The 24,688-nt window shown below is 46.5% G+C and overlaps 1 protein-coding gene across 1 annotated transcript in view; it reads left to right on the top strand.

Moving 5' to 3' along the window:
- The first annotated feature begins 924 nt into the window (after window positions 1-924).
- LOC140071389 (catalase-like) overlaps window positions 925-24,688 on the top strand; it is a 29,605-nt gene continuing 5,841 nt past the window's right edge. The window contains exons 1-9 of the mRNA XM_072119067.1: window positions 925-1,059; window positions 9,612-9,783; window positions 9,914-10,024; window positions 10,557-10,687; window positions 11,025-11,129; window positions 11,472-11,597; window positions 11,700-11,891; window positions 20,656-20,808; window positions 24,162-24,303. Of these exons, the coding sequence (XP_071975168.1) occupies window positions 1,039-1,059; window positions 9,612-9,783; window positions 9,914-10,024; window positions 10,557-10,687; window positions 11,025-11,129; window positions 11,472-11,597; window positions 11,700-11,891; window positions 20,656-20,808; window positions 24,162-24,303 (1,153 nt within the window). The 5' untranslated portion in view covers window positions 925-1,038. The remainder of the gene's footprint in view (window positions 1,060-9,611; window positions 9,784-9,913; window positions 10,025-10,556; window positions 10,688-11,024; window positions 11,130-11,471; window positions 11,598-11,699; window positions 11,892-20,655; window positions 20,809-24,161; window positions 24,304-24,688) is intronic.

Here is a 24,688-nt window from a genome sequence, read left to right as displayed (position 1 = left end):
ACTCACTGGCCCCTCCCCTCTCCATAGAACCCTATGTAATACTAGCAGGAGACCTAGCTGCTGTGACTCGCTGCTCCCTCTCTCCTCTCCATAGACCTGTATGTTATACTGGCAGGAGACCTAGCTGCTGTGACTCACTGCTCCTTCTCTCCTCTCCATAGACCTGCATGTTATACTGGCAGGAGACGTAGCTGCTGTGACTCACTGCTCCCCATCCCCTCTCCATAGACCTGTATGTTATACTGGCAGGAGACCTAGCTGCTGTGACTCACTTCTCCCCCTCCCATCTCCATAGACCTGTATGTTATACTGGCAGGAGACCTAGCTGCTGTGACTCACTGCTCCCCCTCCCATCTCCATAGAACCCTATGTAATACTAGCAGGAGACCTAGCTGCTGTGACTCGCTGCTCCCTCTCTCCTCTCCATAGACCTGTATGTTATACTGGCAGGAGACCTAGCTGCTGTGACTCGCTGCTCCCTCTCTCCTCTCCATAGCCCTCTATGTTATACTGGCAGGAGACCTAGCTGCTGTGACACTGCTCCCCTCTCCGCAGCCTTCTACATAATCTGACACTTCAGTCTTACTAGCGAGATGGAATTCAGCACTGATCACATATAATACACAATTTGTACTAATGAGTAATGAGAAGTTACTAATTATTTAAAGGTATCGTCCACAGATGGAGTAGCCCTTTAAATGAATATACTTGTGGCAGAGCGCAAATGTAGCAGGACTGAGTTGTCCTGATAGCGGGGGGCATACAGGTGGGGTCACCCCCTCTCCATGACCTGTGGGGTGTCTTGGGGTGAGGGATTTTCGCCTTCTCATGGTGACTTGCTCAATGATGTTTCTGTACGAGGAAGAGGATTACCACATGTTTATTTTGGCAGCTTCATCCCCGTTAAGATGAGGAGGAGGGAGGGGAAGTCATGGGGGGAGGAGGGCACGGGGCGACCAGATAAAGAGACTCCAACCTACACTCACCTACCCCAGTGCCAGGCAGCGAGACTCCCAGAGCCGGACAACAACTCCCAGCATGGAGCCAAGCAGCGCACCGGTAAGAGGGGGCAGAGCGCTGTGCCAGGCAATGCCTGATGCAATCTGATACCCAGGAAGGTCACTGGGCACAACCTGCGGGTGTTTGTGCCAGATCTGTAGTAGGCAGAGTAATGGATAGTATAACCTCTGCCTCTCCATAACTACTACTCCCAGCATCCCCTCACAGGTGACCTTGGAAGAGCACTAAGTGTAACCTACAGAGGCCTGTGCCAGCTTCATAAGACAGAGGGAGCGGGGAGCCTATGGGTTCTTAGCGCTTGCAGAACTACTACTCCCAGCATGTCGTTATAGCTGCAATCATGCTGGGAGTTGTAGTTACACTGTCTGAGAGCATTGTGTAGGTCTATGGGTGGCAGCGCCCATCAGTCTATCCCGCTCTGTGGTTGTTGGTGCCTGCTGGGAGCTGTAGTTCTGGAAGGGTTAATGTGTGATACATTGTATCCGGGGGTTAATAGGTTAGGGATTATATGGGTTGGGGGTGAGGTTACATCAGGGGGCGCGGTGGGGTTTGTATTTATACCCTCATGTATTGGGATGGTGTCGAGTCGTTAGGCTGAGGTTGTGCTGGGACTTGTAGTCCGGCAGTGATTTGCATACGTGTAACATGAGACGTGCACAATAGTGAATGCAGGTGACTCAGGTGCAGGGAGAGGCCGGAGGCCAGGAATGTGCTGCCGAGGAGGAAGCGGAGAAAGCGAAAAAACAGTGACGCAATTGTGGAAGGAAGACAATGAGCAATGAGGGCGCCGTGGAGCAACGGCCGAGTGTGACGACTTACCTCCCCAGTGACTTCCTCTTCCTGCTCTGTGTGACCTCTATATCCAGGCAAATCTCCATTGTAACTTACCTTACTTTACTTACTGTGAAAGGGACTGAGCTGCAATACCACACACAACCTGAGCACAAAGGTGGCGCTGTGTTTTGTAAGAAAGAAGCAAAATCTCTGAATCCTGGATGTTCCCTTTTATAGAAAGTTCTCACAATCCATCCTGATAAACCAGGGACATTACTCCTAGATCCAGGCACCGGGACTGTGGGATCTTCTAATATTTATTATCCATGGCCTCCCCTCTTCTAAAATCAACTGTTATAATTATGCAAATAATAATTCCTGTATTTATATAGCGCTCACAGATTACGCAGCGCTGCACAGGGCTTGTCCCTGTCCCCAAAGGGGCTCACAATCTAATCCACCTACCAGGATGTTTTGGAGTGTGGGGGGAAACCAGAGGACCCAGAGGAAACCCACACAAACACAGAGATGAGCCAGAAGGGGCTTCCCTAGCACCCTACCCCATAATTTTAAAAGTTGATAACAGATATAAGCAGATCCCACAGTCCCGGGGCCTGGATCTAGGAGTAATGTCCCTGGTTTATCAGGATGGATTGTGATGGGACATTCCCTTTAAGGTCTGTGGTATCTTCACGTTTGGAGCAGCGGCTAAAGTCCTGACCCTTTAAGAAGACTAAAGCAGCATCTCCTGATTCTGCAGAGTCATTATCTAGAGAGGCTGAAGCTGAGAGATAACAACTCCTATTATCCAGGAGCAGGACCTTAGATGACCCCAGGAACACTTACTGCCCCCTAGTGACGTCATACGACAATCATGTTTATTCTATGTGCAGTATTTTATTTAGCAGCTCCGCCCCCCGAATCTGTGCCATAGCAAAGGTAAGTAGCCAAGCAGTCCCCCAATAATCCCAACTAATTTCCTTGTATCAACAAAACCAGATGGTTACAAACAACATTGTATCCAAAACTCAAAAGGGGAGGGGCCACAGAACCTTATAAAAAATACCAATTTTTATTGATTATCAATAGAAGCCGAATGTACAAAACATAAAAAGCATCAGATATAGAAACTACAAACCTTATAGTTACAGGAAAATTCATAAAAAAATCACATTTACATCAATAGTGAAGGGAAGGAGGGAAGAGATTTCTCTGTCTACACGGACAATAGTAAAGATGGACACAACAAGGGGAAAGACTCCTCCCACCACCCAGAAAATATCCTATAGATCTAAAAGTAATAACATTCCCATAATCCTTCCTAATAGGAAAGGGAATGACGGACCCCCAATGCAGATTTACTTGTATGTAGTGATCTCCTCCTAGTGGTGGTGTATAATGTGTATGTAGTGAGCTCCCCCTAGTGGTGGTGTATAATGTGTATGTAGTGATCTCCCCCTAGTGGTGGTGTATAATGTGTATGTAGTGATCTCCCCCTAAAGGTGGTGTATAATGTGTATGTAGTGATCTCCCCCTAGTGGTGGTGTATAATGTGTATGTAGTGATCTCCTCCTAGTGGTGATGTATAATCTGTATGTAGTGATCTCCCCCTAGTGGTGGTGTATAATGTGTATGTAGTGATCTCCCCCTAGTGGTGGTGTATAATGTGTATGTAGTGATCTCCTCCTAGTGGTGGTGTATAATGTGTATGTAGTGAGCTCCCCCTAGTGGTGGTGTATAATCTGTATCTAGTGATCTCCTCCTAGTGGTGGTGTATAATCTGTATGTAGTGAGCTCCCCCTAGTGGTGGTGTATAATGTGTATGTAGTGATCTCCTCCTAGTGGTGGTGTATAATGTGTATGTAGTGAGCTCCCCCTAGTGGTGGTGTATAATCTGTATGTAGTGATCTCCCCCTAGTGGTGGTGTATAATGTGTATGTAGTGATCTCCTCCTAGTGGTGGTGTATAATCTGTATGCAGTGATCTCCTCCTAGTGGTGGTGTATAATATGCATGTAGTGATCTCCCCCTAGTGGTGGTGTATAATCTGTATGTAGTGATCTCCTCCTAGTGGTGGTGTATAATCTGTATGTAGTGATCTCCCCCTAGTGGTGGTGTATAATGTGTATGTGGTGAGCTCCCCCTAGTGGTGGTGTATAATGTGTATGTAGTGATCTCCCCCTAGTGGTGGTGTATAATCTGTATGTAGTGATCTCCTCCTAGTGGTGGTGTATAATCTGTATGTAGTGATCTCCTCCTAGTGGTGGTGTATAATCTGTATGTAGTGAGCTCCTCCTAGTGGTGGTGTATAATGTGTATGTAGTGATCTCCTCCTAGTGGTGGTGTATAATGTGTATGTAGTGATCTCCCCCTAGTGGTGGTGTATAATCTGTATGTAGTGATCTCCCCCTAGTGGTGGTGTATAATGTGTATGTAGTGATCTCCCCCTAGTGGTGGTGTATAATGTGTATGTAGTGATCTCCCCCTAGTGGTGGTGTATAATCTGTATGTAGTGATCTCCTCCTAGTGGTGGTGTATAATGTGTATGTAGTGATCTCCTCCTAGTGGTGGTGTATAATCTGTATGTAGTGATCTCCCCCTAGTGGTGGTGTATAATGTGTATGTAGTGATCTCCCCCTAGTGGTGGTGTATAATGTGTATGTAGTGATCTCCCCCTAGTGGTGGTGTATAATGTGTATGTAGTGATCTCCCCCTAGTGGTGGTGTATAATGTGTATGTAGTGATCTCCTCCTAGTGGTGATGTATAATCTGTATGTAGTGATCCCCTCCTAGTGGTGGTGTATAATCTGTATGTAGTGATCTCCCCCTAGTGGTGGTGTATAATGTGTATGTAGTGATCTCCTCCTAGTGGTGGTGTATAATGTGTATGTAGTGATCTCCTCCTAGTGGTGGTGTATAATGTGTATGTAGTGATCTCCCCCTAGTGGTGGTGTATAATCTGTATGTAGTGATCTCCTCCTAGTGGTGGTGTATAATGTGTATGTAGTGATCTCCTCCTAGTGGTGATGTATAATCTGTATGTAGTGATCTCCCCCTAGTGGTGGTGTATAATCTGTATGTAGTGATCTCCTCCTAGTGGTGGTGTATAATCTGTATGTAGTGATCTCCTCCTAGTGGTGGTGTATAATCTGTATGTAGTGATCTCCTCCTAGTGGTGGTGTATAATGTGTATGTAGTGATCTCCTCCTAGTGGTAGTGTATAATGTGCATGTAGTGATCTCCCCCTAGTGGTGGTGTATAATGTGTATGTAGTGAGCTCCTCCTAGTGGTGGTGTATAATCTGTATGTAGTGATCTCCCCCTAGTGGTGGTGTATAATGTGTATGTAGTGATCTCCTCCTAGTGGTGGTGTATAATCTGTATGTAGTGATCTCCTCCTAGTGGTGGTGTATAATCTGTATGTAGTGATCTCCCCCTAGTGGTGGTGTATAATGTGTATGTAGTGATCTCCCCCTAGTGGTGATGTGTAATCTGTATGTAGTGATCTCCACCTAGTGGTGGTGTATAATGTGTATGTAGTGAGCTCCCCCTAGTGGTGGTGTATAATCTGTATGTAGTGACCTCCTCCTAGTGGTGGTGTATAATGTGTATGTAGTGATCTCCTCCTAGTGGTGGTGTATAATCTGTATGTAGTGATCTCCTCCTAGTGGTGATGTATAATCTGTATGTAGTGATCTCCTCCTAGTGGTGGTGTATAATCTGTATGTAGTGATCTCCCCCTAGTGGTGGTGTATAATGTGTATGTAGTGATCTTCCCCTAGTGGTGGTGTATAATCTGTATGTAGTGAGCTCCCCCTAGTGGTGGTGTATAATCTGTATGTAGTGACCTCCCCCTAGTGGTGGTGTATAATCTGTATGTAGTGACCTCCCCCTAAAGGTGGTGTATAATCTGTATGTAGTGACCTCCTCCTAGTGGTGGTGTATAATGTGTATGTAGTGATCTCCTCCTAGTGGTGGTGTATAATCTGTATGTAGTGATCTCCCCCTAGTGGTGGTGTATAATCTGTATGTAGTCATCTCCTCCTAGTGGTGGTGTATAATGTGTATGTAGTGATCTCCCCCTAGTGGTGGTGTATAATGTGTATGTAGTGATCTCCCCCTAGTGATGGTGTATAATCTGTATGTAGTGATCTCCCCCTAGTGGTGGTGTATAATCTGTATGTAGTGATCTCCTCCTAGTGGTGGTGTATAATCTGTATGTAGTGATCTCCCCCTAGTGGTGGTGTATAATCTGTATGTAGTGATCTCCCCCTAGTGGTGGTGTATAATCTGTATGTAGTGATCTCCTCCTAGTGGTGGTGTATAATCTGTATGTAGTGATCTCCTCCTAGTGGTGGTGTATAATCTGTATGTAGTGATCTCCCCCTAGTGGTGGTGTATAATGTGTATGTAGTGATCTCCCCCTAGTGGTGGTGTATAATGTGTATGTAGTGATCTCCCCCTAGTGGTGGTGTATAATCTGTGGGTGGTGACCTCCCCCTAGTGGTGGTGTATAATCTGTATGTAGTGATCTCCCCCTAGTGGTGGTGTATAATCTGTATGTAGTGACCTCCCCCTAGTGGTGGTGTATAATCTGTATGTAGTGATCTCCTCCTAGTGGTGGTGTATAATGTGTATGTAGTGATCTCCTTCTAGTGGTGGTGTATAATGTGTATGTAGTGATCTCCCCCTAGTGGTGGTGTATAATCTGTATGTAGTGATCTCCTCCTAGTGGTGGTGTATAATCTGTATGTAGTGATCTCCTCCTAGTGGTGGTGTATAATCTGTATGTAGTGAGCTCCCCCTAGTGGTGGTGTATAATGTGTATGTAGTGACCTCCTCCTAGTGGTGGTGTATAATGTGTATGTAGTGATCTCCCCCTAGTGGTGGTGTATAATGTGTATGTAGTGATCTCCCCCTAGTGGTGGTGTATAATGTGTATGTAGTGGTCTCCCCCTAGTGGTGGTGTATAATGTGTATGTAGTGATCTCCCCCTAGTGGTGGTGTATAATCTGTATGTAGTGATCTCCTCCTAGTGGTGCTGTATAATCTGTATGTAGTGATCTCCTCCTAGTGGTGGTGTATAATCTGTATGTAGTGATCTCCTCCTAGTGGTGCTGTATAATCTGTATGCAGTGATCTCCCCCTAGTGGTGGTGTATAATGTGTATGTAGTGATCTCCTCCTAGCGGTGGTGTATAATCTGTATGTAATGATCTCCTCCTAGTGGTGGTGTATAATGTGTATGTAGTGATCTCCTCCTAGTGGTGATGTGTAATCTGTATGTAGTGATCTCCTCCTAGTGGTGGTGTATAATGTGTATGTAGTGATCTCCTCCTAGTGGTGGTGTATAATCTGTATGTAGTGAGCTCCCCCTAGTGGTGGTGTATAATGTGTATGTAGTGATCTCCTCCTAGTGGTGGTGTATAATCTGTATGTAGTGATCTCCCCCTAGTGGTGGTGTATAATCTGTATGTAGTGATCTCCTCCTAGTGGTGGTGTATAATCTGTATGTAGTGATCTCCCCCTAGTGGTGGTGTATAATGTGTATGTAGTGATCTCCTCCTAGTGGTGGTGTATAATCTGTATGTAGTGATCTCCCCCTAGTGGTGGTGTATAATGTGTATGTAGTGATCTCCTCCTTGTGGTGGTGTATAATCTGTATGTAGTGAGCTCCCCCTAGTGGTGGTGTATTATGTGTATGTAGTGATGTCCCCTTTGTGGTGGTGTATAATGTGTATGTAGTGATCTCCCCCTAGTGGTGGTGTATAATGTGTATGTAGTGATCTCCTCCTAGTGGTGGTGTATAATCTGTATGTAGTGATCTCCCCCTAGTGGTGGTGTATAATGTGTATGTAGTGATCTCCCCCTAGTGGTGGTGTATAATCTGTATGTAGTGATCTCCTCCTAGTGGTGATGTATAATCTGTATGTAGTGAGCTCCCCCTAGTGGTGGTGTATAATGTGTATGTAGTGATCTCCCCCTAGTGGTGGTGTATAATCTGTATGTAGTGATCTCCCCCTAGTGGTGGTGTATAATCTGTATTTAGTGAGCTCCCCCTAGTGGTGGTGTATAATGTGTATGTAGTGAGCTCCCCCTAGTGGTGGTGTATAATCTGTATGTAGTGAGCTCCCCCTAGTCGTGGTGTATAATCTGTATGTAGTGAGCTCCCCCTAGTGGTGGTGTATAATGTGTATGTAGTGAGCTCCCCCTAGTGGTGGTGTATAATCTGTATGTAGTGAGCTCCCCCTAGTGGTGGTGTATAATCTGTATGTAGCGATCTTCCCCTAGTGGTGGTGTATAATCTGTATGTAGTGATCTCCCCCTAGTGGTGGTGTATAATCTGTATGTAGTGATCTCCTCCTAGTGGTGGTGTATACTCTGTATGTAGTGAGCTCCCCCTAGTGGTGGTGTATAATCTGTATGTAGTGAGCTCCCCCTAGTGGTGGTGTATAATCTGTATGTAGTGATCTCCCCCTAGTGGTGGTGTATAATGTGTATGTAGTGATCTCCCCCTAGTGGTGGTGTATAATCTGTATGTAGTGAGCTCCCCCTAGTGGTGGTGTATAATCTGTATGTAGTGAGCTCCTCCTAGTGGTGGTGTATAATCTGTATGTAGTGATCTCCCCCTAGTGGTGGTGTATAATCTGTATGTAGTGAGCTCCCCCTAGTGGTGGTGTATAATCTGTATGTAGTGATCTTCCCCTAGTGATGGTGTATAATCTGTATGTAGTGATCTCCTCCTAGTGGTGGTGTATAATCTGTATGTAGTGAGCTCCCCCTAGTGGTGGTGTATAATCTGTATGTAGTGAGCTCCCCCTAGTGGTGGTGTATAATCTGTATGTAGTGAGCTCCTCCTAGTGGTGGTGTATAATCTGTATGTAGTGATCTCCCCCTAGTGGTGGTGTATAATCTGTATGTAGTGATCTCCTCCTAGTGGTGGTGTATAATGTGTATGTAGTGATCTCCTCCTAGTGGTGGTGTATAATGTGTATGTAGTGATCTCCCCCTAGTGGTGGTGTATAATCTGTATGTAGTGAGCTCCTCCTAGTGGTGGTGTATGATCTGTATGTAGTGATCTCCTCCTAGTGGTGGTGTATAATCTGTATGTAGTGATCTCCTCCTAGTGGTGGTGTATAATCTGTATGTAGTGATCTCCTCCTAGTGGTGGTGTATAATGTGTATGTAGTGATCTCCTCCTAGTGGTGGTGTATAATCTGTATGTAGTGATCTCCTCCTAGTGGTGGTGTATAATCTGTATGTAGTGATCTCCTCCTAGTGGTGGTGTATAATGTGTATGTAGTGAGCTCCCCCTAGTGGTGGTGTATAATCTGTATGTAGTGAGCTCCCCCTAGTGGTGGTGTATAATCTGTATGTAGTGAGCTCCTCCTAGTGGTGGTGTATAATCTGTATGTAGTGATCTCCCCCTAGTGGTGGTGTATAATCTGTATGTAGTGATCTCCTCCTAGTGGTGGTGTATAATGTGTATGTAGTGATCTCCTCCTAGTGGTGGTGTATAATGTGTATGTAGTGATCTCCCCCTAGTGGTGGTGTATAATCTGTATGTAGTGAGCTCCTCCTAGTGGTGGTGTATAATCTGTATGTAGTGAGCTCCTCCTAGTGGTGGTGTATGATCTGTATGTAGTTAGCTCCCCCTAGTGGTGGTGTATAATCTGTATGTAGTGAGCTCCCCCTAGTGGTGGTGTATAATCTGTATGTAGTGAGCTCCTCCTAGTGGTGGTGTATGATCTGTATGTAGTGAGCTCCCCCTAGTGGCTGCTGTTCTTCACCATTTCTTTCTGCAATGTGTTTGCCTGCAGAATTCTTGTGTCCTCACCACCGGTTCTGGTGTTCCAACGGGCGACAAACTGAATGTCCTAACTATGGGACCTCGGGGGCCACTGCTGCTCCAGGACTCAGTATTTCTGGATGAGATGGCCCATTTTGACCGGGAGAGAATCCCCGAAAGAGTCGTACATGCCAAAGGAGCAGGTAAAGGAGCCCTGGGGCACAATATTCTTAAAGGGGAGGTCATCGAATTTATACTACTTTGTAGATCTGGGCTGGTCCTTCTAGGTTGGACTCATAGGTAATATAATTGCTCTGTGTCTTACCCCTGCAGGGGCATTTGGATATTTTGAGGTCACCCATGACATCACCAAGTACACAAAAGCCAAGGTGTTCGAGAGCATTGGGAAGAAAACAGATATCGGGATTCGGTTTTCCACTGTCGGTAAGATCTCCGAGGATCATCATATTCAGGTGTAAGAAATCTGCGACTTAAAGGGGTTGAAAAACTTTTTAATGAAGTCGCTTTGTTGCTTTGTCTGTGGCCGGGATAAGATGGAGGAGGAGACGCTGATTTCGGGGATGTATCATTTTATAGGATTATATGTAGCACTTGTCAAGGAATCTGCTAAAATACTGGCAGGACTCCTTGAGAAAGACTGGGAGTCCTGATAACCCCGCCCACACACATTGATTGGTGAATCTCTGTAGGTGGGCAGGGCTTAGAGGACTTGCTTGCCTCCTCTATGGGTCCTAGTAGACTTCAGCATGTTTTTCCATGAAGATACTAAATAGAATCCTATAAAACTATATATCCCCGGATTCAGCTTCTCGCCCTCTTTCCTTTGCTCCCATCAAACAGGAGATCTGGCCAAACATTTTAAGTTCCTTGAAGGAATAATGAGAGTCCTCTACCCTGTTATTGGGGTCATCTATGTGACTATGTCTCTCTGATCCTGCTCTCTTTCCCCCCATAGCTGGAGAAGCCGGATCCGCCGACACAGTCCGAGACCCCCGAGGGTTTGCAGTCAAGTTCTACACAGATGAAGGAATTTGGGACCTGGTTGGGAACAACACCCCAATATTCTTCATCAGGGATCCCATTCTGGTAAATTGCTCATGATATAAATGTAGCACAATATCTGGAAGGAGGCAACTGTTTCCAGTGGCTTTGTAGCCAGTTAATATGAGATGAGCTGCATTACCGGATATAACCACTGAGAAAGAGTGGCGCTGTGTCTTAATAAACAGAAATAGCCTGTTCTATTATGTCTCAGAACACCCCCTTAAAAATATAATGGTCCTGTCAATCTGAAATGTGGTATGATTGCCCCTGCCAGTCCTAGGGGGTGGTGCTAAGTGTTATGTCCCTCCCCCGCGGATCTTGTGCTATGCAGAACACTCTGTATCTATTATATATGGTGCTAACTCTGTTCTCTCTGCAGTTTCCCTCCTTCATACATAGCCAGAAAAGGAACCCGCAGACCCATCTGAAGGACCCGGATATGGTGTGGGACTTCTGGAGCCTGCGGCCGGAGTCTCTGCATCAGGTGATCAGGGGGTAGGAGGGCAGAACTTATTAATTTGCATAATACTCATTCTGACCTGAGGTGGCGCTGCAGGAGAATTTCACAATCTAGAGACCACACATTTTGTTGTTGAGGCTTGTATACCTGACGTTGTCCACTTTGGGACAAATCTGCATAAACTCCCCCCTTTTGAGGTGTGGTTTCCGTGCTCCATGGTAACAGACTACATGGCAGCCCAGGATGTAGTCAGAGATTACTGCCTCTACCTTCTGTAATGGGTAATCTACGTCTCTGTTCACACCTCTGGATGAAGCTTCTATGGATGTTCCTTCCATGACTTTTTGGCTTTCTCCCCGTTCCCAGGTGATGTTCCTGTTCAGTGATCGCGGGATTCCCGATGGACACAGATTCATGAATGGATACGGATCTCACACCTTCAAGCTGGTGAACGCCAAAGGGGAAGCCGTGTACTGCAAGTTCCATTATAAGGTGAGTCTCCACTACGAGGTGGAAGGGGGGGAGGTCACTGGGCGGAGTCTATTTTTTAAAATATTTTTAGCTATTTGACCCTGTGATATCCATTACCCACAGACTAATCAAGGCATCAAGAACCTGACAGTAGAAGAAGCCGACCGACTGGTGGTACAAGACCCCGACTACGGCATCCGAGACCTCTTCCAGGCCATTGCCAAGAAAGACTTTCCATCATGGACCCTGTACATCCAGGTCATGACCTTCCAGCAAGCAGAAAAGTGTCCATTTAATCCATTCGACCTCACAAAGGTAAGTGATACCAGCAGAATAGTGAGTGCAGCTCTGGAGTATAATACAGGATGTAACTCAGGATCAGTACAGGATAAGTAATGTCATGTATATACACAGTGACTGCACCAGCAGCAGGATAGTGAGTGCAGCTCTGGGGCATAATACAGGATGTAACTCAGGATCAGTACAGGATAAGTAATGTCATGTATGTACACAGTGACTGCACCAGCAGCAGAATAGTGAGTACAGCTCTGGAGTATAATACAGGATGTAACTCAGGATCAGTACAGGATAAGTAATGTCATGTATGTACACAGTGACTGCACCAGCAGCAGAATAGTGAGTGCAGCTCTGGGGTATAATACAGGATGTAACTCAGGATCAGTACAGGATAAGTAATGTCATGTATGTACACAGTTACTGCACCAGCAGCAGAATAGTGAGTGCAGCTCTGGAGTATAATACAGGATGTAACTCAGGATCAGTACAGGATAAGTAATGTCATGTATGTACACAGTGACTGCACCAGCAGCAGAATAGTGAGTGCAGCTCTGGGGTATAATACAGGATGTAACTCAGGATCAGTACAGGATTAGTAATGTCATGTATGTACACAGTGACTGCACCAGCAGCAGAATAGTGAGTGCAGCTCTGGAGTATAATACAGGATGTAACTCAGGATCAGTACAGGATAAGTAATGTCATGTATGTACACAGTGACTGCACCAGCAGCAGAATAGTGAGTGCAGCTCTGGGGTATAATACAGGATGTAACTCAGGATCAGTACAGGATAAGTAATGTCATGTATGTACACAGTGACTGCACCAGCAGCAGAATAGTGAGTGCAGCTCTGGGGTATAATACAGGATGTAACTCAGGATCAGTACAGGATAAGTAATGTCATGTATGTACACAGTGACTGCACCAGCAGCAGAATAGTGAGTGCAGCTCTGGAGTATAATACAGGATGTAACTCAGGATCAGTACAGGATAAGTAATGTCATGTATGTACACAGTGACTGTACCAGCAGCAGAATAGTGAGTGCAGCTCTGGAGTATAATGCAGGATGTAACTCAGGATCAGTACAGGATAAGTAATGTCATGTATGTACACAGTGACTGCACCAGCAGCAGAATAGTGAGTGCAGCTCTGGGGCATAATACAGGATGTAACTCAGGATCAGTACAGGATAAGTAATGTCATGTATGTACACAGTGACTGCACCAGCAGCAGAATAGTGAGTGCAGCTCTGGAGTATAATACAGGATGTAACTCAGGATCAGTACAGGATAAGTAATGTCATGTATGTACACAGTGACTGCACCAGCAGCAGAATAGTGAGTGCAGCTCTGGGGTATAATACAGGATGTAACTCAGGATCAGTACAGGATAAGTAATGTCATGTATGTACACAGTGACTGCACCAGCAGCAGAATAGTGAGTGCAGCTCTGGGTATAATACAGGATGTAACTCAGGATCAGTACAGGATAAGTAATGTCATGTATGTACACAGTCACTGCACCAGCAGCAGAATAGTGAGTGCAGCTCTGGGGTATAATACAGGATGTAACTCAGGATCAGTACAGGATAAGTAATGTCATGTATGTACACAGTGACTGCACCAGCAGCAGAATAGAGAGTGCATCTCTGGGGTATAATACAGGATGTAACTCAGAATCAGTACAGGATAAGTAATGTCATGTATGTACACAGTGACTGCACCAGCAGCAGAATAGTGAGTGCAGCTCTGGGTATAATACAGGATGTAACTCAGGATCAGTACAGGATAAGTAATGTCATGTATGTACACAGTCACTGCACCAGCAGCAGAATAGTGAGTGCAGCTCTGGGGTATAATACAGGATGTAACTCAGGATCAGTACAGGATAAGTAATGTCATGTATGTACACAGTGACTGCACCAGCAGCAGAATAGTGAGTGCAGCTCTGGAGTATAATACAGGATGTAACTCAGGATCAGTACAGGATAAGTAATGTCATGTATGTACACAGTGACTGCACCAGCAGCAGAATAGTGAGTGCAGCTCTGGGGTATAATACAGGATGTAACTCAGGATCAGTACAGGATAAGTAATGTCATGTACGTACACAGTGACTGCACCAGAAGCAGAATAGTGAGTGCAGCTCTGGGGTATAATACAGGATGTAACTCAGGATCAGTACAGGATAAGTAATGTCATGTATGTACACAGTGACTGCACCAGCAGCAGAATAGGGAGTGCAGCTCTGGGGTATAATACAGGATGTAACTCAGGATCAGTACAGGATAAGTAATGTCATGTATGTACACAGTGACTGCACCAGCAGCAGAATAGTGAGTGCAGCTCTGGGGGATAATACAGGATGTAACTCAGGATCAGTACAGGATAAGTAATGTCATGTATGTACACAGTGACTGCACCAGCAGCAGAATAGTGAGTGCAGCTCTGGGGTATAATACAGGATGTAATGTGATATAGTAGAACACTTAGTGATGCGGATTATAATGTATATAATATTATTGATGCCTCCTGGGATTTGTGTTGTATAATATCCTGGGAATAGATTATGTGTAATCTGAGCTGTAATCCTGTTACTCCATCACTTATCACATGAAATTAGTAATGTGAGCTGCTCCTAGATCCCTGTGTATATAAACAGCCGCCCCTTTAATAGTGTATACAGTGTATTACAGGGATAACATGTGGGGAGAGATAATGTGTCTCCTGTATTGGGGGAAATGAATACAAGAGGGTCTTAAAGGGATAGTCCAGAATCTGCCGATGGGTGAGTGCTGCTGCCTCCTCTGTGGATATATACACTATACACAGCGCCGGGCATTGTATAGTGGCAGTTCTTGGTATTGCATCTCGGTCCTATTCTTCGCTGCCTCAGTCTTGACACCATTGGTTATTAGATTCCTTCCTGGGGTCAGAGGTCGGATCCCCCTTAGGGGCAGGAGGAGGTTATGTGTCATCTCTGAAGCGTCGAGATAAAATCTTAATCCTTTATAATCCGTTCCGGGATCTCGGGTTTTGATTATTAATTATGCTAAATAAAAAGAACTTCTCTGGTCTTGTCCTGTAGTAAGGTACCTCCAGATGGTCAGAAAGACAAAGCCCCGCCCCCTTGACTCCTTAAAGAGAACCTGTCACCAGGTATTTCCCATTAAAATACCCCCCCCCCCCCACACCTCAGGTTGGATATGAAGTGTCCTTTCTAGAATTTCCTCTTTTAAGTGAAATCTCCTCCAAATTCAGGCAAATATGACTCATCTCCCCTCATTTTCCTTTGAGATGAGTCAAGTTTAGCGGTTTGCAGGGAAGGTCACTTCAGAAGCCTCAATCTCCTGTTCTATAGCACCTAGACATATGCTGCTGGTGTCATCTTAAAGATAAGAGTCTATCTTTCAGATCCCACCAGGTTTTTGGCTTTGTGATGTACAGAACCAGACATACAGGAAGCAAAAGACATATCTGCAGATATAGATCTAGATCTCACCTATTTTTTGACTGTCTACGTCCAGTTCTGTTGCTCCTCACAGAACCAGATTACTATCTTTAATATGACACCAGAAGTAGGATTCTAACTGCTACAGAAGATAGGACAGTCAACCTGCAACCACTAAACTTGACTCGTCTCAGGTAAAAAGGTGATGAGAAGAGTCATATTTGCCTGACTTTGGAGGAGAGAAACAAGCTAATTAGGGGTATATAGGAGTAGAAATAAGCTAAAATGGAACTTTTATTTAGTACACATAAAACCGCACTAAAGTGACATGTGCTAGTAGTGTGATATAAGGAAAAACAAAAAAATTAAACCTTATTGAGTACCGTATCCTCACAGGTCTCAATGTGAATTTGGACGTCAATAATAGGGAAAACGACACCCTTACCGTGATTCTGACGCCAAAAAAAGGTTCCGGGCCGGAGGTCAGGGGTGACAGGTGGAGATCTATCCCTATAACAGTCCACAGCTGACCCTGTACAAACAAAGCATGCCCCCTAAGGCTATATTCACACTGCCGTTGCCCGCCCGTACCGTACCGTAGCGGGCAACGGCAGTGTACGGGGAGAGGAGGAGGAGGTGAGCGCAGCTCACCCCCGCCCCTCTCCATAGCAACCTATGGCGCACGGCGCCGTATTACGGGAAAAGATAGGACATGTCCTATGTTTTTCCCGGGTACGGAACGGTACGGTGCCGCACGTGTGCGGCACCGTACCGCTCCCGTAGGGTGCCGTGCGCCCATAGAAGTGTATGGGGGACGTATATCGGCCGTGTATACGGCGGCCGTATATACGTCCCCCATACGTTCGTGTGAATATAGCCTAAAATCGCCATGTACCCTGACGCGTTTCGTCAAATAGACTCTTCAGAGGGATTTGTGAATAAATGAAGCAACCTGCCAGATACTCGGCTTCAGTTGCGGTCGCAAGTGGCATGCATGTAAGAACTAGAACGGGCTCGCTGTAAGCTAATGCCCAAGAGACAATATTAAAGCCGCTTATCCCTAGTCCCGGTGGTGGACTTAGGGACCTTTTGTATGCAGCTGGCACAGGAACTGGCGCCAAACTGAGAAGATTATCGGCCATTTAAACTCTAAGCCCCGCCCCAGTGATATTGGATGCGCATATAGAAAGTCGGCTCGCTATTGGTAGCACTGCGGACCGTACGAAAGATCATGCAGACCGCAGTGTAAACTCATCCAGGCTGAGAAGCGGAGGAGCGCAAAGTGAACAGCCTCCGGATTGGTACTGCGCATGCGCCAGTTATTGCGTGTGAGTTTATTTGTCACGCTGGCATAGCAACGTTATGCTGCCCATCCCCTTTGTGGGCGTGATTACCACTATGCGTGATGGTGGCTGAAACGGACAGCAGGTAGAAACAGACGGGCCGGAAAGACTCAAGATGTGAATAAACTTTGATTTTAATCAAAGAAAAAAAGCATAGGGAAGGAAATGACTCCGATGAACATAGTTCTGGTCATTTGCCAATCACTACATGCAAGGACAGGATGGCCACCTAAGACATAGCCGTGTATTCCACCAGGGACAGAGGTAAGTACAGTCATATGGGCCTGAGTCAGTACAAACAGAAGGAGTAATAAAAGACATTGGGGCAGATTTACTTACACGGTCCATTCGCGATCCAGCGGCGCGTTCTCTGCGGTGGATTCGGGTCCGGCCGGGATTCATCAATGCAGTTCCTCCGACGTCCACCAGGTGGCGCTGCTGCGCTGAAGTCCGCTGGATTGCCTCGAAATACACCGGCCTATCCAGGATGAAGGTAAGTGTAATTTTCGCGACACAATTTTTTTTTTAAAATGTGGCGGTTTTTCCGAATACGTCGGGTTTTCGTTCGGCCACGCCCCCCGATTTCCGTCGCGCGCATGCCGGCGCAGATGCGCCAAATTCCGATCGCGTGCGGCAAAAACCCGGGGCAATTCAGGTACAATCGGCGCAAATCGGAAATATTCGGGTAACACGTCGGGAAAACGCGAATCGGGCCCTTAGTAAATGACCCCCAATAACTGCGAACCCTGCAGTTTAGGTAAGTATCTAGACAGGATCTAAGTAGGCATAAATTATAAGTCTCTCCGGTGTGAGATATCATCCAGGTGTTCCCCCACTCTTCTGCGTCATTCTCTGTAGGTTTTCCCTACGTATTCTAAACCGCATTTACAGGTCACCTTATAAATAACACCAGTACTCTTACAGTTTATGTATTTGCGGATGTTATAGATTTTACCTGTAACGTTGCTCGTGAAAGTTTTGCCTGTTTGCATGTATGGACACGCAATGCAGCCTCCACATCTGAAATTCCCCACGACCTGCCTATCCAGCCAGGTAACCCTTTGGTTTCGGTGCTACAAAGTGACTATTCACAAGTCGATCTTTGATAGACCTTGTTTTGCGAAAGGTAATATTCGGCCTGGGACCAACAATATCCTTGATGTCCTTGTCTAGTGTCAAGATGGGCCAGTGTTTCTCAAGGATCTTTCTGGCCTCCTCTGACCCATTGTCAAATGTAGCTATGATTCTCAGAATGTCGTCCCCTTCTTTTTTGGTCTTAGATACATTTTGTAGGAGATCAGTGCGACTTTTGTCAAGGCTACTACGGTATGTGCAACACCCTCGCCGATGCAATGGCGAAGGAGTGCTTGCGAATAAGCCCCATAGCATGTCACCACATCACACAGGGGACATTGCAGCGGTTAATCCTGCCTGGCAAGGCAGAAGTTAATCTGAGTATGATGTAAAAGTCTATTATCCAATGATCTGTGTTACATCCTGTCTCTGTGAGCTGAGAGGTAATTGGAGGGGCAGCCACCACCTGACCAAGGGGAGATAATAAAACCCCTGGCCCAGAATGTTCTAGGGAGCAGTTAGCTGAGCAGTAGCTCAGAAGCAGACTGGAGTCTCTCCAGTACAGACTCTTCGGAGTCTGTACAGCTAGCACACCAGACCAGAGCAGGAAGAGCCTAGCCCCTGCCTGAAGTGGAGCTAATAGCTAGGTAGTGAGGAAAGGGGTATCATCCTACCTTCAAGGGTGATACCTGAAGATATCCAGGATCAAGCTGAAGCTTCCTATTAGGACACAGCTACCTCCCAGCCTGCCATTGCATCCAGGCTGGTGATCTACATCCTGTGGCTCCCTCCAAATACCTCTCCAGTACTCCACCATCTTGTTACAGGCACGTTGCTGATGTTCCTGTCGGTTCCAATAAAGAACTGTAAGTGTTTCTGTTCAACCTCTGCCTCCGTCTGGTCCCTGCTACTACAACTACCATCATCACGGGCACCCTGTCCACCACACAGAGACTCATACTCTAGACACCAAAGGGTTGCCCCAGGGAGATCCGCTATAGCAGCCTCTCCCTCCATATTTCTAGCACACACCACCTGCTGGAGACCTGCCAGGCTGTAGGACAGCCCTCCGGTTCCCCCCGTACCAAGCACCGTGACACTAGCGTGCCTAGGCCACAACCGCCAGCCACTCAGGTACTGCGGGCCCTGGCTGACTCTAGGCCCCGGTGGGGGATGTTGCATATGCTTCCCTTAGGATCCTATCAGGGTAGCCCCGTTCAAGAAACCTATTCCTTAAGTCTCTTGCCTGTCGCTGGAATTCACTTTGGGAACTACAGTTTCTGCGTATCCGCAGATATTGACCCTTTGGGATCCCCTTGCGTAGAGGATAGGGATGGTGACTATCCGACTATCCCATCTAAGCAGGGAATTAGTTGATGTGGGCTTCCGGTAGACCGATGAATGTATGGTACCGTCCGCTGATTTGGTGATCAGAATGTCTAGGAAGGGAAGTCTGTCGGTGTGAATCTCAGAAGTGAAACGTAGTCCTATGTGATTGATGTTAAGTACTTCCACAAACTTCACAAATTCGGAAGAGTCACCTTTCCATAAGATGAATATATCATCTATGTACCAAAAAAACATTTCCACATGTTCAATCCCTGGAAGTGGATTCTCCCCAAAAACACAAGTGGCCTCCCACCAGCCCAGGAGCAAGTTGGCATAAGAGGGAGCACACGGGCTCCCCATTGCCGTGCCCCTGGTGGTATATTTGGCCGTCAAAAAGAAAAATGTTTCTGGTTAGAGTAAACCATAGGAGATCCTGGACCAGTTTGCTATGTGCATGATATTGTATGCCCCTTGTTATGGGGAATGGAGGTATGTAGTGCCTTCACGTCGATACTCCCTAAGAGAATGTTAGGTTCGATGGTCAGACCCTCCAGATGCCGGTCCGCGGCGCCGCTGACAGCTAGCTCCGCAACCCTGCGTCTGGTCAGAGCTCGCTCTGTGTGGATTTATAATGTTTTCTGCCTTAGCCGTGACAGCTCGCAGCTCCCGGCAGAGAACATTATGCAGGACGGGGTGGGTGCAGGAAAACAAGCCCAGTGCTCCCAATCATTCTGAACCTATGGTAAGTTGAATCACATTCTCATTATAAATGTCATAATTATATGATAAGTATGCACTAAGCTCCACCCCTCCATAACCCCACCCCACATGAGCAAAGCCCCGCCCCCACCGGGCCATGGAAAACTGGTCTAGCTTAAAGCCGGTCCCTGGTGCAAAAAAGGTTGGGGACCTCTGCCGTAGAAGATCCGCCGTGTCTCTTAAATATGAAGGCAGGGCATAGACAAATGGTCAAAGTACTGTGTCAATATAAATACCAACATTCTGGCAGAGAGAGTTCCCCCCAGACACTATCGGTCTTCCTTTTAGGGGTGTTACTCCCTTATGAAGTTTTGGGAGACAGTAAAAGGTCGGCATCACTGGGCTGGTTGTGGTCATGAAATCAAATTCATCATCACTAATTATTTTATGAGACTTAGCCAATTTAAGAATGCTACCTAACTCTGACAGATACTCACCCGGTTTTATGTGTACTAAATAAAAGTTCCATTTTAGCTTATTTCTACTCCGATATACCCCTAATTAGCTTGTTTCTGACTTTGGAGGAGATTGTATATAGGTAAAAAGGAGAGATTTTACATAAAGGAGGGAATTCTAAAAAGAACATTTTATGCCTAATCTGAGGGGGTAGTAGTTTAGTGGGGTAAAACCTGCTGACGGGTTCCCTTTACAATTGGGCACTCCCTGTATTATTTGACATCCCCGTTGGATAAAACAGATGATTGAGGACAAGGATTGGGTCATTAGGATGCGGCACTGCGGAGGGATACAAAGGGTTAAAGTCTAGGATATTGTACATTCCAGGATTTATTGTATTGTTCTTGTGTTTTTTTGGGTCTATTTTAGGTTTGGCCGCACAAGGATTACCCCCTCATCCCTGCGGGGAAACTGGTGCTCAACAGGAACCCCAACAATTACTTTGCGGAGATTGAGCAGATTGCGTTTGACCCCAGTAACATGCCCCCGGGGATCGAGCCGAGCCCCGACAAGATGCTGCAGGTGAGGACCGGCGCCGAGCTCAGATCAGTCACTTTTTATTACAAATGTTTGTTTTTTGTAACCTGTATGCAAATTTACATAAAAGTGGCAGCAGCATTTCTGGGAGACCAAAGCTCCAAAAACAAACCCAGGACGGGGCAGCTTAGAGGTACAAAAATACCCCCCCACACTTTAATAATACCACCAGGGGACAGGTAAGTGGTGGTGATGTAGCGCCATCTAGTGTCAGAGTATGGAAATACATGTTATGTATTATTCCAGTAGATACTTGTATCCGGGAATACCCTGCAGCAACATGTCAGATTGTGTATGTTGTTAGTAGCAGCAGGACTGTGATGTATGGATTTATATTTCAGGATTGTAGCTTCTCCAAGTGCACTAAGGTTGTGTCCTCACACTTTGCTCTCTGCAGTCAGTGTTATGTATTGTCCCTGGAGAGATGTGTAATCAGACCTCACACTGCTGTGCTCTGTGCTCTCTGCAGCCAGTGTTATGTATTGTCCCTGGAGAGATGTGTAATCAGACCTCACACTGCTGTGTCCTGCGCTCTCTGCAGCCAGTGTTATGTACTGTCCCTGGAGAGATGTGTAATCAGACCTCACACTGCTGTGCTCTGTGCTCTCTGCAGCCAGTGTTATGTATTGTCCCTGGGGAGATGTGTAATCACACCTCACACTGCTGTGCTCTGTGCTCTCTGCAGCCAGTGTTATGTATTGTCCCTAGAGAGATGTGTAATCAAACCTCACACTGCTGTGCTCTGTGCTCTCTGCAGCCAGTGTTATGTATTGTCCCTGGAGAGATGTGTAATCAGACCTCACACTGCTGTGCTCTGTGCTCTCTGCAGCCAGTGTTATGTATTGTCCCTGGAGAGATGTGTAATCAGACCTCACACTGCTGTGCTCTCTGCAGCCAGTGTTATGTATTGTCCCTGGAGAGATGTGTAATCAGACCTCACACTGCTGAGCTCTGTGCTCTCTGCAGCCAGTGCTATGTATTGTCCCTGGAGAGATGTGTAATCAGACCTCACACTGCTGTGCTCTGTACTCTCCGCAGCCAGTGTTATGTACGGTCCCTGGAGAGATGTGTAATCAGACCTCACACTGCTGTGCTCTGTGCTCTCTGCAGTCAGTGTTATGTATTGTCCCTGTGGAGATGTGTAATCAGACCTCACACTGCTGTGCTCTGTGCTCTCTGCAGCCAGTGTTATGTATTGTCCCTGGAGAGATGTGTAATCAGACCTCACACTGCTGTGTTCTGTGCTCTCTGCAGCCAGTGTTATGTACTGTCCATGGAGAGATGTGTAATCAGACCTCACACTGCTGTGCTCTGTGCTCTCTGCAGCCAGTGTTATGTATTGTCCCTGGAGAGATGTGTAATCAGACCTCACACTGCTGTGCTCTGTGCTCTCTGCAGTCAGTGTTATGTATTGTCCCTGTGGAGATGTGTAATCAGACCTCACACTGCTGTGCTCTGTGCTCTCTGCAGCCAGTGTTATGTATTGTCCCTGGAGAGATGTGTAATCAGACCTCACACTGCTGTGCTCTGTGCTCTCTGCAGCCAGTGTTATGTATTGTCCCTGGAGAGATGTGTAATCAGACCTCACACTGCTGTGCTCTGAGCTCTCTGCAGCCAGTGTTATGTACTGTCCATGGAGAGATGTGTAATCAGACCTCACACTGCTGTGCTCTGTGCTCTCTGCAGCCAGTGTTATGTATTGTCCCTGGAGAGATGTGTAATCAGACCTCACACTGCTGTGCTCTGTGCTCTCTTCAGCCAGTGTTATGTATTGTCCCTGGAGAGATGTGTAATCAGACCTCACACTGCTGTGCTCTGTGCTCTTTGCAGCCAGTGTTATGTATTGTCCCTGGAGAGATGTGTAATCAGACCTCACACTGCTGTGCTCTGTGCTCTCTGCAGCCAGTGTTATGTATTGTCCCTGGAGAGATGTGTAATCAGACCTCACACTGCTGTGCTCTGTGCTCTCTGCAGCCAGTGTTATGTATTGTCCCTGGAGAGATGTGTAATCAGACCTCACACTGCTGTGTCCTTCGCTCTCTGCAGCCAGTGTTATGTATTGTCCCTGGAGAGATGTGTAATCAGACCTCACACTGATGTGCTCTGTGCTCTCTGCAGTCAGTGTTATGTATTGTCCCTGTGGAGATGTGTAATCAGACCTCACACTGCTGTGCTCTGTGCTCTCTGCAGCCAGTGTTATGTATTGTCCCTGGAGAGATGTGTAATCAGACCTCACACTGCTGTGCTCTGTGCTCTCTGCAGCCAGTGTTATGTATTGTCCCTGGAGAGATGTGTAATCAGACCTCACACTGCTGTGCTCTGTGCTCTCTGCAGCCAGTGTTATGTATTGTCCCTGGAGAGATGTGTAATCAGACCTCACACTGCTGTGCTCTGAGCTCTCTGCAGCCAGTGTTATGTACTGTCCATGGAGAGATGTGTAATCAGACCTCACACTGCTGTGCTCTGTGCTCTCTGCCTCCAGTGTTATGTATTGTCCCTGGAGAGATGTGTAATCAGACCTCACACTGCTGTGCTCTGTGCTCTCTGCAGCCAGTGTTATGTATTGTCCCTGGAGAGATGTGTAATCAGACCTCACACTGCTGTGCTCTGTGCTCTCTGCAGCCAGTGTTATGTATTGTCCCTGGAGAGATGTGTAATCAGACCTCACACTGCTGTGCTCTGTGCTCTCTGCAGCCAGTGCTATGTATTGTCCCTGGAGAGATGTGTAATCAGACCTTTGTGTATGTTGTTAGTAGCAGCATGGATTTATATTCCTGGAATGTAGTTTCACCAAGTGCACTGGGGGCGTGTCCTCACACTGCTGTGCTCTGTGTTGTGACCTGCTACACAGTCCTTTCCATTTGCTAAGACTTTTATCTATAACAGAGGTAAAGGGCTGTAAAGAATCTCAATGTAGAAAGCACAGAGCACAGCAGTGCGAGGACACGCCCCCAGTGCACTTGTTGAAACTACATTCTATGTAGTCCATATTTCACAGTCCTGCTGCTACTAACAACAAACACACAGGTCTGATTACACATCTCTCCAGGGACACTACACTGTCTGGAGGCTACATGGTCCCAACTGCTGACAGGTTCCCTTTAGTTCCAGCTCAAGTTATTTAACCTCTCAAAATAAGGCCAAAATTAAAATACTGAGGCAATATTTTTCTTGAATCTGCCTGGGTCCTGGTGGTCCTACTGGCTGTGGTGGTTCTTGGTCCTGGTGGTCCTGGGGGACATCTGCAGCCATAGATGACATAAATCAGCGAATGTGAATCTTTTATTGGCCGGACTATAACATTGACCTCATGACCTCATGACCTTTGTCTCTTGCAGGGTCGTCTCTTCTCCTACCCGGACACTCACAGACATCGTCTCGGTGCCAATTACTTACATCTCCCAGTGAACTGCCCCCGGAGGGTGGCGCACGTCTCCAACTACCAGCAGGACGGCCCCATGTGCCTCTTCAGTGCTCCGTGTAAGGGGAAGCTACAGCTTAAAGGGCTCCTCCATCTGACCCTACATTAGGCATGAGGTCAGCATCCCCGGGGTCCTACAGAGGGTCTCTCCTCTGTGCCTAAAGGAGGGTCAGATGTTGTTCCCCGGGTGCAGAGTAAAGATATGGAGCATTGTCAGTCTCTAGCTGCAGTACTCAGCCTGACCAGCGGGTGCGCTGTTACACTCATCCCCCCAGCAGAGCCCTGCTGCAGCGCACTACTCTGCCGCCATCTAGTGGTGGAAACATTTATGGCAATCTTTTATACTTTATGTTATTATTTGCTGTTATTCATCTTTTATACTTTCCAGGAAAAATATTTCTTTTTCTGCTCCGGTCTTGGGTGTAAATACATCTAAGTGTCGGC

The sequence above is a fragment of the Engystomops pustulosus genome, chromosome 7, assembly GCF_040894005.1.
Source record: "Engystomops pustulosus chromosome 7, aEngPut4.maternal, whole genome shotgun sequence".
NCBI classification, from domain to species: domain Eukaryota; kingdom Metazoa; phylum Chordata; class Amphibia; order Anura; family Leptodactylidae; genus Engystomops; species Engystomops pustulosus.
The sequence above is the reverse complement of the archived record's forward strand: the minus strand, read 5'-3'. Positions and strand labels throughout refer to the sequence as shown.